This window comes from Rhinatrema bivittatum, chromosome 11 (genome assembly GCF_901001135.1).
Source record: "Rhinatrema bivittatum chromosome 11, aRhiBiv1.1, whole genome shotgun sequence".
In the NCBI taxonomy this organism is placed as follows: Eukaryota; Metazoa; Chordata; class Amphibia; order Gymnophiona; family Rhinatrematidae; genus Rhinatrema; species Rhinatrema bivittatum.
In genome coordinates, this window is record NC_042625.1 from 58089145 (window position 1) to 58107862 (window position 18718).

Sequence of the window (18718 nt, forward strand, 5' to 3'; positions counted from 1 at the left end):
CTTACAGGTAAGATAAAGAATTTGAGGTGTTTTCCCCAATTCTTTATTCCATCACAGCTGCAATTCTCCAGCTTAGGAACACAGATGGTTCCTATCAGAGCTCTGTATCTGTGCAAGTATCAATCAACAGCAGAGCCTGGGTCTCCTCCCCTCTCAGTACTGAAAACCACTTTAGCTTTCTGGTGCTATGCAGAACTGGGATTGATAAGAACTTCAGGAATGAGAGAAAAGCAAAGGAAAAAAGTATACATTAACAATTGCATGTTCTGACAATGGGATTACACTTAAACAACTCAGTAATACTGCTTCTCTTTCAAAACTGGCATGCCAGGGAATGCTAGATAGTTGTGCCTTATGTGAGTTGAATTATCAAAAGATAAGTAAACACCTATGTATATAGTGCCTGGTAGCCTAATAAAGATCAGGAACACCTATTGCTGGATACAGTCTACTAACCAAGTTCAGAAGCAGAGAACCAAGAGCTTATTTCAGCAGCTCTGACCTCAAGCATACTTAGAGCGTTAATATACTCCGGTCGGTCTGAAGTACTTCTGTAAACCAACAGCATTGTAATTAGATCCAGCTAATTTTTCAGAAGAAGCATTTTAGTACCTTGTCAAGGGAACTTACCTTCTGGTTTCTGGATAGTGGTAAGTGAAATATGAAGCGTATGTCTTATGCAGCAACTACACTAAAATGTAAACTGCCTCCACAACCTCCGGAACAGGCTGTCGTAGACATAGATAATTCCTTTTGATAAGAAATGAGCAGCAGATTTATTAAAGGGTTTGCTCCATTTCTGCTCTAGTGCAAAAACTACTCAGATCTAATCAATGAAAACATCCCAGTATTTTCAATGCCGGTTAAATAAAAACAGGAGCCAAATTTTGATAACTCTGCCCTTGAAGCTTTTCAGGAGCAGACTCAAGGGTGGAGACTTTTTTGTTCTGCTTGGGATTTGCTATGTGACGCAAGAGAAAAACAAAAAACATTCATGGTTTCCAGCACAGCTAGCCCAAAACTCAGCCACGCTTAAAGGGCAATTATTAAACTAGCCACAATGCTGCAGGTAATTTTTACCTGCAGTCTTTCAAACAATTTTCTAAGAAAAGAGTATACACATACTTTTACTTTGAAACTTGCCTAAGAAAGAAAGTACCCACAGAGATTTACACCTGCTTTTTCCTGCGCCATTTTCTCCCCTGCCCCAGGAATGCCCCCACTACAGTGCGAGGAAAAGTACTCGTCTTGTGAAGCTACATGGATACTTTAATCCACAAATGGGGTAGGTGATTAACATGGGTAAAACGCTTTTTATTGAAGGACACTTCTATGAAAGCTGTCCTATAAATATTCAAGAATTAATGTATAGTATTATCAAATGGTGCTACACACCTGGCAAAGGGAACAAAGATGTGTAAGCATATTTTTTTTAAATATTTATGCAATTCTACTAATCAGCATCACAAGAAATAACTTGCTTCAGAAATATTAGATATATGACCTACAAAAAGAGAAAAAAAGGAAAAAAAAAAAAAGAGAACCTAAGCATTTAATTTCCATAAGGAGATTAATACCTGGCAAACAATTTAAACTACACCCAAACACTGAGGAGGGGGGAAAGAATCGGAAATAGAAGAATACTAAGGAAAATAAAGGAAAAAGAAAAAGCAATAGACATGAAATCATCCAGGCTCACTGCATAGCCAAAATTGTTTTCTCTCTCCTGAGTTCTAGAAATATTTGGATAAAACCTGATTTTTAGATCCAGAAATAATGCTTGAGTTCTGCAAAAATTATGGTCCTATTCAAAAACCAAAAGGTACCAGAAAGGTGGCTCTATCATGTTCTTTCTTCCTTGACATTCCCAATAGAGAGGACACATTTAAAATCTCTGAAGAAATTGGGGAGCTGCAAGTTCTTCCCTTTGATTTTCTCTAGTATCTCTCCCAGGAAGGAAGAATAATTTATTAAAAGATAGGAAGGCTGTAGGAGCAATGCCCAAGGCTTCTTGTAAATATTTATGAAAGGTATCTCTCAAGCATACCAGGAACCTTGGAAAAAAAGATAACTGGTAAAATTATATATTTGTTCCATCTTTCTAGATAATATCATCTTATCCTGAATCAGGGCTGTATCCACAGCCTTTAATGGCTGAACCTCCTTTTCTATGGTTTCAAACTTCTCTTTATTCCTCAGCCTGGATTTTTTTGAACGTGCGCCATTCCAGTCACAGTCTTAACTAGCACACTCACATCAGAAGCACATACAGATAAATCCAGCCTTAAAGGAGCTGACCAGATGGCCTCCAGTGTGATCACAGCCAGCCTGACCAAGGGGACAGAGGTACACTCATCAACCTAAGGCCAGTTACTGAGGAGAATCCTGCACCCTCCTAATGGAGTACAGATCGTCCTATTCCAATACCTCTTTTCCTACTTGCCTTGATTCTGAATCCCCAGGTTGACTTGAGCTTCTGTGCTCCACTGCTGTATCGCTACAAGGCCTCCATGAGGCTTCTCCCTCAAGAACTAAGTCACTGACATAATCAGAAAGCAACACTTCCAGTTATCAGGTCATGGAGGTGGTACTCAGAACAGCTGTGCCCCACAGCTACTCTGGAAGACACTCGAGGCCAGAGACGTCACAATCAAAGTTGCACAACTGGCAAAATTGTCCAAACAAACCTGTCCCAGCAGTAAAGGTAACAACTCCAAAGGGTAAGCACATAGCCTTCCCTTCCTTTCTGGAGGCATTCTGAAGTAAAAGTGCTATCAAAAATTTAAAAAAAACACTGAGGAAAAAATTGCCCAGCTGTGTTCATGTCACCATCTTGGCTCCTCCCCTTGTACTGTGTGAGCACTTTTTGATGCCTAGTTTTCTTATTGGATGCAGAATTTTACAAATGGTTACGACAATGTTCATTAATTGAATTTCTGTATAATAAGTACACTGTTAGAGAGAAAACTTATCTAATGGAAACTAGGAAAGAAAGTGAGTTAGTTGGTAACCACAAGCACTAACTAAAGGCAAGGCAGCTTTTAAAATTCTCATTATCAACCAATGGCATAAGAACATAAGAATTACCATGCTGAGTCAGGCCAAAGGTCCACTGAGCCCAGCATCTAGTATCCAACGCTGGCCAGTCTGGGTTACTTGTAGGACCTGGCAATGAGCAATGGGGAGATTCCTTTCCTGTTGCTCATTCCCAGAAAAGGTGGTTATGCCCACATCTACTTAGCTAATAATTGTTAATTGCCCTTCAGAAGTTTATACAAACCTTTATTAAACCAGCTATACCATTAACCTTGACCACATCCTCTGGCAACAAATGCAGCAATTTAATTATGTGTTAACAGAAAATATATTTTCTTACATTTATTTTAAACCTGCTACCACTCAGTTCCTTGAAGAGTCCCCTAGGGCCTAGTATTATTTGAAAAGGTAAATAACCCTTCCCTGTTAACTTGTTCTAAGCAGGGTAGCTTTAAAAATGCTCAATGACATCACACCATGCTCATAACCAAACTAATCTGTTTCCTTACAGGAAATTTTTTAAAAAGACATGATTCTAAGAGTCAGGGTGTCAAGAGCACATTAAAAGTATGAGCTGGGGATCAATGGATGCTCTATTATCTGTGACACAAATTTGAATGGTATTCAAAAGTCTTTAGGGAGAGCAAAAGACACAGACAAGAAGACCTTATAAGGTCAGTTTCCCCATAGGAAATATGTCTAAAAAACGTAAAACATTTTTCCTCCTTACTCTGGAAACTAGCACACACTACAAACTTTATTCATTCCTGGTCTTGCCTGAGGTTTACAGTCTACCAGCAGCACCTTTATAGGGCACAGCAGAGATCAGACAGTAACAATGCATATGAAACTGACCTCAAAGCTATAAAGGAAAGTAACCTTTTCATTAACAAGTTATTTTTCACCACTTGCAGGATTATATGTTTACATTACAATACTGGACAACTGCACAAAGCTTTCTAATGAAGCAGACTTTAGGAATATGCAGTCGTTTTAAAACATCATGAAATCTATAGGTTCAAATATAAATAAACCCAAAGCTCAATTTGGATCAACTGGGTTGTTATGTCTCACCAGTCACTGGTCCCTCAGTTCTAACCTGCAGGTAACGCGGGCTGACTGCTGTCACCTGGCAAAGGAACAAATTATATAAAGGTAACTCAACTCAAAACAAAATGAAACAGTACTGGGCCAGGATGGCAGAAAAAGTGGATTCTCTAGGGGTACCAGACTCCTGTATCAAACACCACAAGCCTCATGCTGCTGGCACGTTGAGAACCAAAGAGATACACCCACTTTCAGGGCAGCCAAGGGATTAACTGGCTAATAGCGTCCACCTCCCTTAATTCCTGTCGAGGCAGAAAATTTCGAGTCTGCCAGTCTATTGAGGTAAGTCCCATATTTGAAAGGTTGGGACTAGGGCTATCAGATTTGGTGACTAGAGAGACCTCTCTCTTCCAGACCTTATTCGGAACCTTTTTTGAGAAATCTCATTGGAAAAAACCTGTAACCAAATGGCTGGAGGTTTGGATGGAAGTCCGAATGAGGCTAGGCTAGTTTCTATTACCCAACTGGTATAAGTCGGGTAATGGTGCAGCCTCTACCATGTTAGAACAGTGTAGGTAAAGGAAGTTGGCAAGTTAGATTCGTAATTTCTGGATAAGGATTTGCTCTAAGAGTAGGCTGGATGGGCTGGGGTGCGAAGCAGGGCTTGGCATGCGCTGCAGATGGATGAGATGCCAGCCCCGGATGCTGGTGACTCTGGATGCAAGCTAGGCCCTTGCTGTGAATTGCCACAGTTATGGTGGTCTTCTTCGGCTGGCACTCAGCAGCTGACTTCGAACTGGTACAAACCAGAGGAATCCAACTGGTTAATTAAAACAAAGCATCGTGAAGGCTCTTAGCTGGTGTTGATGTGATGTGATTTTTGTGCAGTGCTCTGAATGTCAAAGTGAAGAAATTTAATGAAGCACAGGTAAATAGTGGGAGCAACTATGACTCTCTTAAAGTAGCCAAATGCCTCATCATCTAATTAGTAATGTGCTTGAATGGATGAATGAGATTCCCACCGTTTCTACGTACTATCTAGCGAAACCACAGCCAAGGGAACAGGCTTGGCAGAATCAGCAGGGAAAGAAGACTCTGTTGAGTTGGACTCTCATCTGGCATTGTGAAGAGACAAGAGAGGTGTAGGATAAGTGGGAGGTCTTCGGGTCGATTGTAAAATACCATTAATCTTATTTTTTTCACTTACCCAATGAGGCAAGCCCAGAGTGACTCTCTATTTTGGCTCCCAGCACCTGGTGCGTTCAAGGTGTGACTTATTTCGGGGAAAGTGGCAGGTGGGGAGTATGACTGGGGCGGTATTCCTATCAAACTGTAAAAGTAGGTACCCTAAGGCAAGCTCAAGGAGGACAGGAATCTCCTGTGGCACACATAGTAAGGAATTTCCTGTGGCACACAAGGGCAAATGCTTGCTTCACTTTCATTTTCAGTATGAATATGGACCATGAAAGTGGGGCTTCACTATCCTGCTTTTTGTGTTTTAAGCAGGGGTATCAGAAAAGTTACCACAGGGATAATTGGCTTGTGGCAGCCAAGCATTCGTAGTGACATCGCTTTTTGATCCTTCAATGTCAGCTCTTCTTATCATTGTGAAGCAGAATTCACCAAGCTTTGGATTGTTCACCCACTAATGGGGAACGTGGGTTGGATTTAGACTGTAATGAGACAGGTTAGTTTTACCCTACTGATGTGTTGTTGCAATAGTAATCCTGCTCAGTATGAGATGAATCGCAGAACCAATGGAGCAAAGCAACCATCTGTGGGATTATGACTGAACACTTCTAAGTCAGAATCAGACTAAACAGACCAGCTTGGAAACGAAGCCTCCTGCAAGAGGATGATGGCTGGGGACCAGCAGACAGGGAAGCACTCTGCCAGGGGTGTGCTTCAGTTGCTGGGATTCTGCTGCTCCAGCTCAAAAGAATCAGATGGTCATAGATGCAGGAAAGCTTGGCTGCTGGGGAACATGATCCTTTGTAAGCAGGACATCAAGCTTAATGGTCAGCAACCGGAAATAAAAGAACTAGATGGACAGAGAATCAGAGTGATACAGCTGCTAGAGATTGTAAGGAGAATAGTGAGCTTAATAGTCTGCCACTGGAAATAAAAGAACCAGATGGCTGGAGAACTAGATTGATACACTGCTGGAGATTGTAAGGATGGAAGGGCTTAATGGTTGATGAGAATAGGTAGTCTGCACTGGGGTTAATCCTTGCCCATCTGCACTGGGGTTTAATGCTGGTCCATCTGCTCTGGGACTTAATCCTCACCTATTCAGAGTAGGTACCAAAAGGAGGAGGAGAATGTGGAGAAACATAACAATTAATTAGTTGATGGTGGATGTAATCCCCAGGAAACGAAAGAGTTAGGGTTGTTTTGAAACGATAGCACATCCCTAGCAGATATGTAGGTCTGCAGCATTAAAATGTTGTTCATTAATCTGAATCCTGATAATATTCACAAGTCCTCCTTTCCTCTCCCATTCCATGATAACATCAACTGGTGTATCACCTCGAGTACTGTGTGTTCTACTGTACCAATTTTAACCTCTATAGTACAAATGGCACAAAATTATTTCCAGCCCATCTTGTCAGATTATTTTTATGGTTTTAGTTGATATGCTAAGTAAACTGAATAGTCCTATATTGCATCTTTCATATTTGTTTAACTTAAGCCTTACTATGTGGGGAGAATACAGCAGAGGCAAATTCTAATCATGCCACCTTTAGGGAAATGAATGACTGTAGGTTCCCTTCTCCCTCCGATACTTCCAGCTGCAGATTTCAGCAGGAAGCTTTAACTCCTGCCACTCCACTCTCTTTCATTCCCCTCCTGCTATCCCAACAGAACGCTACCAGTACCAGGTTTCTTTAATTTTGTATGGGAAAAGGGTTTAAGTACACCACTCTCCACCCATCTGCACTGTATGATGCTGTTTAACAATGTAAGGAAAGATCCTGCTCAGCTCTGTGTAATACTACTTACAGCCTTTAGAGTTCTTCTCTAGAACACTCTAGAAACATGGCAAAAAAAGATTGTATGATCCATCCAATCTACCCATCCACCCAATTAATTTACCATTATAATTTCCATCACTTCCTTAGAGATCATTTGTATTTATCCCATGCCTTAATTCAGATACTGTTTTTGTCTCTACCTCCTCCACTAGAAGACTGTTCAATGCATCTTCAATCCTCTCTGTAAATAAATATTTCCTAAGATTACTCCTGAATCTACCCCCTTTCAACCTCATCCCATGACCTCTCTCATTCTAGTGCTTCCTTTCCATTGAAAGAGGCTCACCTCCTGTGCATGGAAACCTTTGAGATATTTAAATGTCTCAATCATATCTCCCCTATTTCGCCTTTTCTCTAGTGTGTACATGTTTAGATCTTTAAGTCTATCTCCATAATCTTTAGAACAAAGAGCACTCACCATTTTAGAAGCAACTCTCTGGACCGATTTCATCCTGTTTATATCTTTTTGAAGGTATGTTTTCCAGAATTTTACACAATATTCCAAATGAGGCCTCACCAGGGACCCCTACAGGGGTAATATCACCTTTTTCTGATGACCATTCCTCTCCCTATGCAGCCAAGCATCTTTTTGGCTTTTGCCATTGCTTTATCCACCGGTTTGGTCACCTTAAGATCAGCATTATACAATCACACGCAGATCCAACTCATCCTTTGTGCTTAGAAGAATTTAACCTCCAATACTCTACCTCACCCTTGAGTTTCTGCATCTTAAATGCATTACTTTGCGATTTTTAGCATTAAATCTTAGCTGCCAGACCCATGACCGTTCCTCGAGCTTTGCTAGATTCCTCCTCATGTTTTCCACATCTTCCTAGCTGTCCACCCTGTTACAGATTTTGATAGTATCAGTAAAAAAAAAAAATAAAAAAAAAAACAAAACTTTTCCTGACAATCCTTCCATTACGTCACTCAAGAAAATGTTGAAAAGAAACAGTCCAAAGACTAATCCCTAAGGTATACTAGGAGACAGTGAAACTCATGTTGCTTTACCTCCCGTCAGTTCCATGGTTAACTTTTCATTTTCAATCATCTTCTTTTTTTCTTCCAACTCAGCGATCAAGTTTTCCTTCAGCTCAATTTTCTTATCTTCAAACTCTTTCACTGCTGCCTTTTTCTCTTTGATGTAATTCCTCTCAACCTGTTCTGTCTAGTTCAAGCATATGGAAACAGCAAGGTAAGCAACAAACCCAGAATCAGAAGAACCACCAAATCATGAAAAGTATCCTGTAAATACTTCCTTCAGCATCCTAAACATGACTTGTGAACCCAAGTGTAGATGATTAGTTTGGTCTTTTCTCTACAGTAATGTTTTCCCACTAGTACATGCTACTGGAACCTATGCTGCATACGCACAAGATTTTGTTAACTTTTGTGTTATATGTAGTATGAGCTACAAGTTTTTGGAGTGGTTGTGAAATAAAGACTAATAGAACAGAGGCCAGCCCAGTGGCCCTGCGTTCAATTCTTGGGTCAGGACTCTGCACTGACTCCAGGGAGAGGGAGTCCAGCTGTTATTTAAGGATGACATCTAGTGACCAGTCTCAAGGTTCACATTACTACATTCCAAAGGAAAATTGGTTCTTACCTGCTAATTTTCGTTCCTGTAGTACCACGGATCAGCCCAGACTGCTGGGTTATGCCTCCCTTCCAGCAGATGGAGACAGAGAAAAACTTGAAGGGTACCCCCTGGTACGGTGCACCACCTGCAACCCCCTTCAGTATAAACAGAATCAAAGCAAAAATAAATTCAAACAGGTAATCGTAATCCAAATTTAGTGGCTAAATCAAATCAATGACCAACAACTATGTACAGATTAAGAGCACTGTGAAATCTTCATTCTGATATAGTCTGACAGAAAAATGAAAAAGTTCGAGCAGATCTGAAAACAAAAATTACATATCTACTCTGGGCAGGCGTCTGGGCTGATCTGTGGTCCTACAGGAATGAAAATTAGCAGCTAAGAACCAATTTTCCTTTCCCTGTACTTACCCGGATCAGCCCAGACTGCTGGGATATACCCAAGCTGCCTTACCTGGGGTGGGACCTAGAAAGCCCCTCTTGAAGCACCCCGCTTCTGAAACTCTCGGAGTCAGGAGACTGAACATCCAAACGGTAATGCCAAGCAAAAGAATGCAAAGACTTCCAAGTCACCGCTCTACAGATCTCCTGGGGGGAAACCAACTGACTTTCCGCCTAGGACGCAGCCTGAGACCAAAGCGAATGAGCCTTAAGACCCTCAGGAACCGCTCGCCCGTGACATACGTACGCCGAAGCAATAGCCTCCTTCAACCATCAGGCAATGGAGGTCTTGGAAGCCTTATGCCCTTTCTTAGGGCCATTCCACTAAACAAAAAGGTGATCAGACAAATGAAACTCATTAGTGACCTCCAAGTAATGCAAAAGAAGCCGCCTAACATCCAACCTTCTCAATTCGCATACATGCGGAGAATCTTGATCCAAATTCGGAAGCGCAGGCAACTCAACCGACTGGTTCACGTGAAATGCTGATACAACCTTAGGAAGAAAGGAGGGCACCATTCACAGAGAAACACTAGAATCCAAAAACCGAAGAAAAGGTTCACAACAAGATAATGCCTGAATCTCAGAAACTCTCCGAGCTGAACAGATAGCTACCAAACACACAGTTTTGAGTGTAAGGTCCTTTAAGCGGTCAAAAGGAGGTTCACACAACATCCTAAGGACCAAATTCAAACTCCAAGATGGACAAACAGCCCAGAGGGGAGGATTCAAGTGCTTAGCACCTCTAAGAAAACACGCCACATCAGGATGAGCCGCTATGGACACTCTTGCCACCTTTCCTTGTAAACAGTCTAAAGCTGCCACTTGCACCCATAGAGAAGTGAACGCTAACCCCTTTGCCAAACCCTCTTGTAAGAAAGCTAGATTGTGGACAATCAAGGCATGTCTAGGGGAAACCTTCGATCTACTGCACCAAGAGTCAAAAACTTTCCAGATCCGGACATACATAAGAGAGAGTGATGTTTTGCGAGCCCATAAGAGAGTGGAAATTACCATATCTGGATAACCCTTCTTTCTCAGCTGCCGCCTCTCATAAGCCAAGCCGCTAGACAAAAGCGATCCACCTGGTCAAAAAATACTGGACCTTGCCTCAGGAGATTTGGAAGATGACCCAGACGGAACGGGCCGTCCAACGCGAAGTTAATGAGATCTGCGAACCCGGCCTCCATGGCCATTCAGGAGCCACCAGAACCACCGTTCCCGGATGGGCCTCTATTCTTCTTAAAACCTTGCCTACTAGGGGCCAAGGAGGAAAAACAGAGCAGAATGTCGTGGGGGCCAAGGAAGGATGAAAGCATCCACTCCTTCCGCCCCATGCTCTTTTCTGCGACTGAAGAATTGAGGCGCCTTAGCATTCATCCGAGTCGCCATCAAATCCAAGCGGGGAATCCCCCACCGATGAGTTAACAACTTGAACGCCTCGGACAGCTCCCACTCTCCTGGATCTAGTCACTGACGGCTGAGAAAATCTGCCTGAACATTGTCTACCCCGGCAATGTGAGAAGCCGCTACCCTGGACAGATTCCTCTCCACCCAGGCCATGAACTCTTCTGCCTCCAACGCCACAGGACGGCTCTTCGTCCCTCCTTGCCGGTTAATGTAGGCCACTGTCGTCGCGTTGTCGGATAAGACTCTCACCAACTGATGATGGATGAGAGGAAGGAACTTCTGCAAGGCCAATCGTACCGCTCATGTTTTCAGACGATTGATGGACCATTGCGCTTCCTGCCCTGTCCGTTGGCCTTGTGCCACTTGAGATTGGCAAACTGCCCCTCAACCGGAAAGACTGGCGTCCGTCATAACAATGATCCACTGAGGAACTTCTAGTTCTACTCCCCGAGACAAGAGTTCGGGTATTAACCACCAAGCGAGGCTGGATTTGGCAGGCTCCTGGAGCAGCAAAGGAATCTGGAACTCCTCCGATTTGGGATCCCAACTTGAGAGCAAGGCCCTCTGCAACAATCTCATGTGCGCGAAGGCCCAAGGAACCAACTCCAGTGTAGACGCGGGAACGGCCCAGGCTTTGTACCACGCGGCAGCAACTGGTTACCCGCTCTATGGGACTGTGCTGCCTGCCTCCCCCTCCCGCCGACCACTGTCGCCGACGGGCCCTCGCCCCCGGGGAGACACTGGGAGCAGAGGTTCTCACGGGAGAACCAGGTTGCTGGCTCCTCGTAGGCACTGCAAGCCACAGCGTGCAGCATCGGCACGGATCAGAGCCGGGGAGGCTGAGAATATCGTCCGGAGCACGGGAGGCCAAGAAACGGTTCTTCCTAACTTTTTTTTTTTCTTACTTTAGCGCAGTGAAACGAGCCACGCGGGCCTCACCAGAGAATACCCGACGAATTTCTCTGGGCCAGGGGGGAGGGACTGGCCCACCGGTAAATCTCCCCCCCAGTGACTCACCGTCTACCGCTCCGGGAATGCGGGTGGGCAGGCGACCCCGCAAAGCCTACCACCGAGGTATAAAGGTAGGTGAGCCTTCCTCTCAGGAGACAACGTGCTCCTGTGCTCAACTCCTAATTGCTCTTTTTTTTTTAAAGAGACAGTGTCATTGATTTAGCCAAGAAATAATAAATCAGGATTCCTGAAATATCTCCTTATTCTTTTTTTTTTAATAAAGAATCAAGCTACTAGGAACGCAGGTTCTGCCACCTTCATCTTCTGGAGACAGAGAAATACTGAAGGGGGCAGCAGGTGGTGCACCGTACTTACTGGGGGTGCCCTTCAAGTTTCTCTCTGTCTCCATCTGCTGGAAGGGAGGCATAACACAGCAGTCTGGGCTGATCCGGGTACGTACAGGAAAAGGGTATTTTGATCCTGGCCAAGGATCATCATTGCAATGGCTGGGTTACGTGAACTGGGAAGGCAAGCTGCTGCCACTGCTGTGGCTCCTACCAGCCAATAAGCAGCACTAACAGCTCAACAAGGAAATGGTACCCCTTCAGACTGCAAGTTCAAGAGGGTTTCTAGAACCACCTAGGCACATCTTGCAGGAAGGGAGGGTACCAAAGATGGAAGGGAAAATGCAAACAAAAAAAGATAAAGAATAAATATATGATGGATAAAGTGTTGAGATTTGGCATGATAGTATTGGGTAAGGTGGTGACTAAGAGCATAGAGCCAGAGACCCAAGTGCCATCACTCACTTGTGTGACCCTGAATTAGTCACTAAATCTCTCTGTATTCAGACTGCAAACCCTTCAAGGAAAAGACACTACCCATTATACAAATAATACAATCTTATTAATTCTGTTTGGATAAACTGAAGTATAGCTTGGTTTTATCAGTTTCTTCCCATATTTTGAAGTGTTGTCCAGTGATAAATATCACTGTAAAAACAGATCGTCAGTCTATGTGAGGTTCACTAGTAACTTCTGCTCAGTTTATGGCTTAAAACATCTATTTTAGAATACAATAAGTTGCTACAATTGATATATTAGACAGTGTGAAAATAAATTTTTCAGCCTCTTTCCAAAAATGATCACCTCTGCTTTGTATTTCATTGCAGTAGCTACTATCAGCAGGTTTTTTAAAGATAGAAGCAGAAGCCTCAGACACTCCAAAGTGTCACATTTAGGTAGACCATGGCAAGAAAAAGAATTCATTGTTTAAGGGTTTGTGCCAGTGAATCTAATATTCTAGTTTTATTGTATATTTTGTGTATTTCATTTTCTATTGCCCCCATTTATTCTCATCTTTTAATCTTGTCTTGGAATCAACTTAAAATTCAAATAAAAATAAAGTAAAAGAAAAAAGGGTTTCTAGGCATGCTCTGACATTTGTTTTGTTTTCATTTCTGTTTTTAGGGAATCCCTGTGCATGCGTGGATTTGTTTATAAATCTGATATGAAAGGCAGAATGTCTCAGGATAGCAGGAGCTCCAAGCACAGATTACTTTTCATGTCAGTTTTCTATGCTGCAGCACAACTCTTTGGGAAAGATCCAACAGGTCTTATACTATAGCCATGAGAGGGAACAAAATTCCATCATTTATCAGCTTCAAACTTTCTTTATACAATGGCCTTGTTAATTAATATATAATTAGGGCTTCTGTTTTTAGATTTTGATTGATAAACACGAATAATACACTATGGATGCAAAAAAAAAAACCAAAACAAAACCCAAACAGATGTTTAATGGATAAATACAGGAAAAATACCACTAACCCTAGTTCTCTCTCACTTTTGCCCTTGTCTGCCTTGGATCCCCCACTCTGTGCCTTTCCCTGCAGATGGTAGGTCTCTATTCTTTTCCTTTTCTGCACAGCAGTTCCCAGCAGTGAGCTTCGGAGCTGGTGGTTAAGAGGATAGAATTTGCAAAGATGGGGAGTTGGAGAGTGGTAGGGAAAAGGGTAGGGAGAAAGTTTACGAAAAGTTGGTAGGGAGAGAGTGATGAAGCGGGGAGCTGCATATGCTGGTGGAATGTGAGTGCTGGTGTTGATAACAGAGAGTACTGTTTTGTTATAACAGTACATTTATGTAACCCTACCACGTGTGCCTATCATGCACGGGTGGGCCCTGAAAGAATTTGTTTCTCTTCAGGGCTAGAACCTCTCACCGGCTAACTCTCTCACAAGCTTTCTTACTCCCAGGGACAGATCCTTTGTAGGTGAGGGAAAGATGTGACAGCGGTGTCCTTTATACACATTTCCTTTTCCTTTGTGCTCCCTTTGGGAGAGGGGTCTTATCATGGCGGATGCAGTAAGTGCAAAAGAAATATTCGGGAATCACTGAGTTATTGTCCAAAATTAAATTATTTACTGTTCAAACACTGATGATGAATGGCACAATATCAAACTGCAGCACCACAGAATTCTCTTTTTTTCTTCTCATAGAGTCTCTTTCCCTCTATCTGTGCAAGACTCACAAACCAGGGCCAGGAATTCATCCACCCTCCAGGGCTTGGTTAAGTAGAGTTCCCAGATGGGCAGGGTCTCTTTAGCTTGGTCAAAAACTCATAAGAACATAAGAAATTGCCATGCTGGGTCAGACCAAGGGTCCATCAAGCCCAGCATCCTGTTTCCAACAGAGGCCAAACCAGGCCACAAGAACCTGGCAATTACCCAAACACTAAGAAGATTCCATGCTACTGATGCAATTAATAGCAGTGGCTATTCCCTAAGTAAACTTGATTAATAGCCATTAATGGACTTATCCAAACTTTTTTGAACCCAGCTACACTAACTGCACTAACCGCATCCTCTGGCAACAAATTCCAGAGCTTTATTGTGCGTTGAGTGAAAAAGAATTTTCTCCGATTAGTCTTAAATGTGCTACTTGCTAACTTCATGGAATGCCCCCTAGTCCTATTATTCGAAAGTGTAAATAACAGAGTCACATCTACTCGTTCAAGACCTCTCATGATCTTAAAGACCTCTATCATATCCCCCTTCAGCCGTCTCTTCTCCAAGCTGAACAGCCCTAACCTCTTCAGCCTTTTCTCATAGGGGAGCTGATCCATCCCCTTTATCATTTTGGTTGCCCTTCTCTGTACCTTCTCCAATCGCAACTATATCTTTTTTGAGATGCAGCGACCAGAATTGTACACAGTATTCAAGGTGCGGTCTCGCCATGGAGCGATATAGAGACATTATGACATTTTCCGTTTTATTAACCATTCCCTTCCTAATAATTCCTAACATTCTGTTTGCTTCTTTGACTGCTGCAGCACACTGAGCCGACGATTTTAAAGTATTATCCACTATGATGCCTAGATCTTTTTCCTGGGTGGTAGCTCCTAATATGGAACCTAACATCGTGTAACTACAGCAAGGGTTATTTTTCCCTATACGCAACACCTTGCACTTGTCCACATTAAATTTCATCTGCCATTTGGATGCCCAATCTTTCAGTCTTGCAATGTCCTCCTGTAATGTATCACAGTCTGCTCATGATATAACTACTCTGAATAATTTTGTATCATCCGCAAATTTGATAACCTCACTCGTCATATTCCTTTCCAGATCATTTAAATATATATTGAAAAGCACTGGTCCAAGTACAGATCCCTGAGGCACTCCACTGTTTACCCTTTTTCACTAAGAAAATTGACCATTTAATCCTACTCTCTGTTTCCTGTCTTTTAACCAGTTTGTAATCCACGAAAGGACATCGCCTCCTATCCCATGACTTTTTAGTTTTCGTAGAAGCCTCTCATGAGGGACTTTGTCAAACGCCTTCTGAAAATCCAAATCCTTCCAATCTGGTAGAAATGGTAAAAGTCTAGGCACAGAGAGTAAAATCTTCTCTCTCTCTCCCCACTGTTGTGAAGACACCATATGGGTGTCCCCAGTGATTTGTGATTTCCCTTACTCACTGTTAGCGGATCTTCTGGATATCTTTGGTTCTTACACAGTCTCTTTATTTCTTCTTTCTGTATCCTTGATGGGAAGGATTCCCTTGAAGCAAGCAGCTCTTTTTGCTTCAAACAGGAAGGAAGGACAGCCAAAACTTCCTCCTGGATCTTGAAATCAAAGTCTTTTCCTCTCAACTGAATTTAACACCGGAGTTTCTCCTTGCAGCAGGTCACTCACACCTCTGTCCTCATGGAGGGCAGGTCATACCTAACCTGCACAGTTCCAGACACAGGGTTCCCCGTGCCCTGGGCCCAGGTGGTGTATCTCACAAGGCTCCTACCACTTAAAATCTTAAACCCAAAATATATACACAGAGGGAAAATTCTAACCAGCCAGTGAATGGACTAGATTAGGACACCCCTCCCGACCCTGGCAGTCTCCCCAGGCAGGGTTTGCCTGGTTCCTCTGACTCTGCCTGAAAAAACAACTTAAGCTAAAACCTCACCACCTCCTAACTTTCAGCAAACCTAAAGGGACTGCCTCTCGAGCTCTTTGTAGAGAACTGCTTTATAGACTCTCTGGGGGACGGCCATTCCAAACTCCTAAAGAGAAGGGATGCATTTGAATGGTAACCTCACCCTTACACTAATCTGCACTCTCACTAACTGAAAAGAAAATTATTTCCTTACCTGCTAATTTTCGTTCCTGTAGTACCACGGATCAGTCCAGACAGTGGGTTATGACCCCCTTCCAGCAGATGGAGTCAGAGAAAAACTCGAAGGGCGCCCTCATATAAGCAGGTGCACCCTCTGCGTCCCTTCAGTATTCAGAATATCAAAGCACAGATAAGCATTGGATGGATCAAGAGAACGCAAACTGAACAAGTAGAACAGCGGTAACAAAACTGATAAACACTGCAAACAATAGAAATTTGCAAAAACAACCATTTACCAGACACAGTAGTATCCAAGTGCAAGACACAGTGAAGACAATCCCAAACAACCCCATAGAAACTCAGGGAGGGCATCTGGACTGATCCGTGGTACTACAGGAACGAAAATTAGCAGGTAAGGAAATAATTTTCTTTTCCCTGTACGTACCTGGATCAGTCCAGACAGTGGGATGTACCAAAGCTTCCCTTCGTAGGGTGGGCCCCGGAAAGCCCTGCTCGAATGACTTGAGCGCCAAAGGAGCCAAACCCCGGTGACAGGAGATTCAAGCGATAGTGCCGCGCAAAGGTATGTAACAATTTCCAGGTAGCTGCACGACAAATCTCCTGTGTAGACACCGACTGGCTTTCTGCTCAGGAAGTGGCCTGAGCTCGGAGAGAATGAGCCTTAAGTCCCACCGAAGGTGGCTGACCCGTTCCCACATACGCTGAGGATATTGCTTCCTTCAACCAGTGAGCAATGGAAATTTTAGATGACTTGCTGCCCTTTTTGGGGCCGCTCCAGAGGACGAAGAGATGATCCGGCACGCGGAAGTCATTAGTCGCCTCCAGATAGCGAAGGAAGGCACGTTTGACATCAAGGCGGAGAAGATCCCTGGAGTCCTCATGTGAAAAGGATGGAAGTTCCACCGATTGATTCACATGAAACGCTGAAACCACTTTAGACAGAAAGATGGGACAGTGGTTCAGGATACTCCGAAATCTGTGAAACGGAGGTAGAGCTCCCTGCAGGAGAGAGCCCAGAGCGCAGAGATTCTGCGGTCCGAAGTGATGGAGACCAGGAAGACCGTCTTGAGCGTCAAATCCTTGAGCATAGCACTCTTCAGCGGTTTGAAAGAAGGACCGCTCAAGACACGAAGTACCAAATATGAGACTCCAAGAGGGGATTAGAGCATGGACCGGAGGCTTCACATGTTTGGCTCCCTTCAAAGGAAAATTAGTTCTTACCTGTTAATTTTCATTCCTGTAGTACCACGGATCAGTCCAGACCGTGGGTTGAGCCTCCTGTCCAGCAGATGGAGAGACCAAAACTGAAAGGGTATCCTATATCAGGACAGAGCATACCCTGCAGCCCTTCAGTATAACCATTGTCAAAGCAGAAAACAACAAACTGAAGTAGGATCAAGCAAGTAACCAAAAAGCTCAATGGAGCAACTCAATAACCTTGTAAAGAACATGGTACAACTAAATGCTCTTGCATATACTTGGTTCTCAACAACCAAAGCTTCCAGTGTAATTGTCCGGTGTTCTGTAGAATGAAGTATCGACTTCCGAGAATCTGCAATAACAAGCTTCGAGTGGACAGTAAAAGAAGAAAAGCAGGGCAGGGCGTCTGGACTGATCCGTGGTACTACAGGAACGAAAATTAACAGGTAAGAACTAATTTTCCTTTCCCTATACGTACCCGGATCAGTCCAGACCGTGGGATGTACCAAAGCTTCCCTAAACTGGGTGGGACTGAGACAGTCCCGGCTCGAAGCACTTGCCGCCCAAAGGAACCAAGGACCGGTGCTTGTACATCCAGACGGTAGTGTCGAGCAAAGGTATGCAGGGATGTCCATGTGGCGGCCCTGCAAATCTCTTGCGGAGAAACCGATTGGCTCTCCGCCCAGGAAGTAGCTTGAGAACGCAATGAATGAGCCTTTAAGTCCTCAGGAACAGCCCGACCTTGACAAAAATAGGCCGAGGAAATCACCTCTTTCAACCAACGCGCAATAGTAGTCTTAGAAGCAGGTTTGCCCGATTGGGACCACTCCAGAGGACAAAAAGATGATCCGAGATCCAAAAGTCATTGGTGACCTGGAGATACCGGAGTAGAACCCATTTTACATCAAGTCTGAGAAGATCGCCCCCAGCCGTACCTGCAATCTCTTCTGGGGAGAATGCAGGAAGTTCCACCGACTGGTTGACGTGGAAAGTGGAGACAACCTTCGGCAAGAAAGAAGGCACCGTCTTGAGAGAAACTCCTGAATCAGAAAACCGCAAAAAAGGTTCCCAACAGGACAATGCTAGAGTCTCGGAGACATGCCGAGCAGAAGAGATAGCGACTAGAAAAACTGTCTTGAGCATGAGATCTTTTACCGTAGCCCAACGGAGAGGCTTGAATGGGGCCACAAGAGAGCCCGGAGGACAACATTAAGACTCCATGATGGGCAAATAGAACAAGCAGGCAGTCGTAGGTGCTTGACTCCCTTCAAGAACCGAACCACGTCCGGGTGGCCCACGGATGACCCTCTACCCGTCCAAGGAGTGAGCAGAGAGCGTAAACTTGCACGCGCAGGGAACTGAAG

At 43.7% G+C, this 18718-nt stretch overlaps 1 protein-coding gene across 1 annotated transcript in view; it reads right to left on the reverse strand.

The window, feature by feature from the left end:
* SUDS3 (SDS3 homolog, SIN3A corepressor complex component) overlaps positions 1 to 18718 on the reverse strand; it is a 195851-nt gene that overhangs the window by 120748 nt on the left and 56385 nt on the right. Inside the window, 1 exon segment of the mRNA XM_029619816.1 lies at positions 8130 to 8286. Within this exon segment, the coding sequence (XP_029475676.1) occupies positions 8130 to 8286 (157 nt within the window).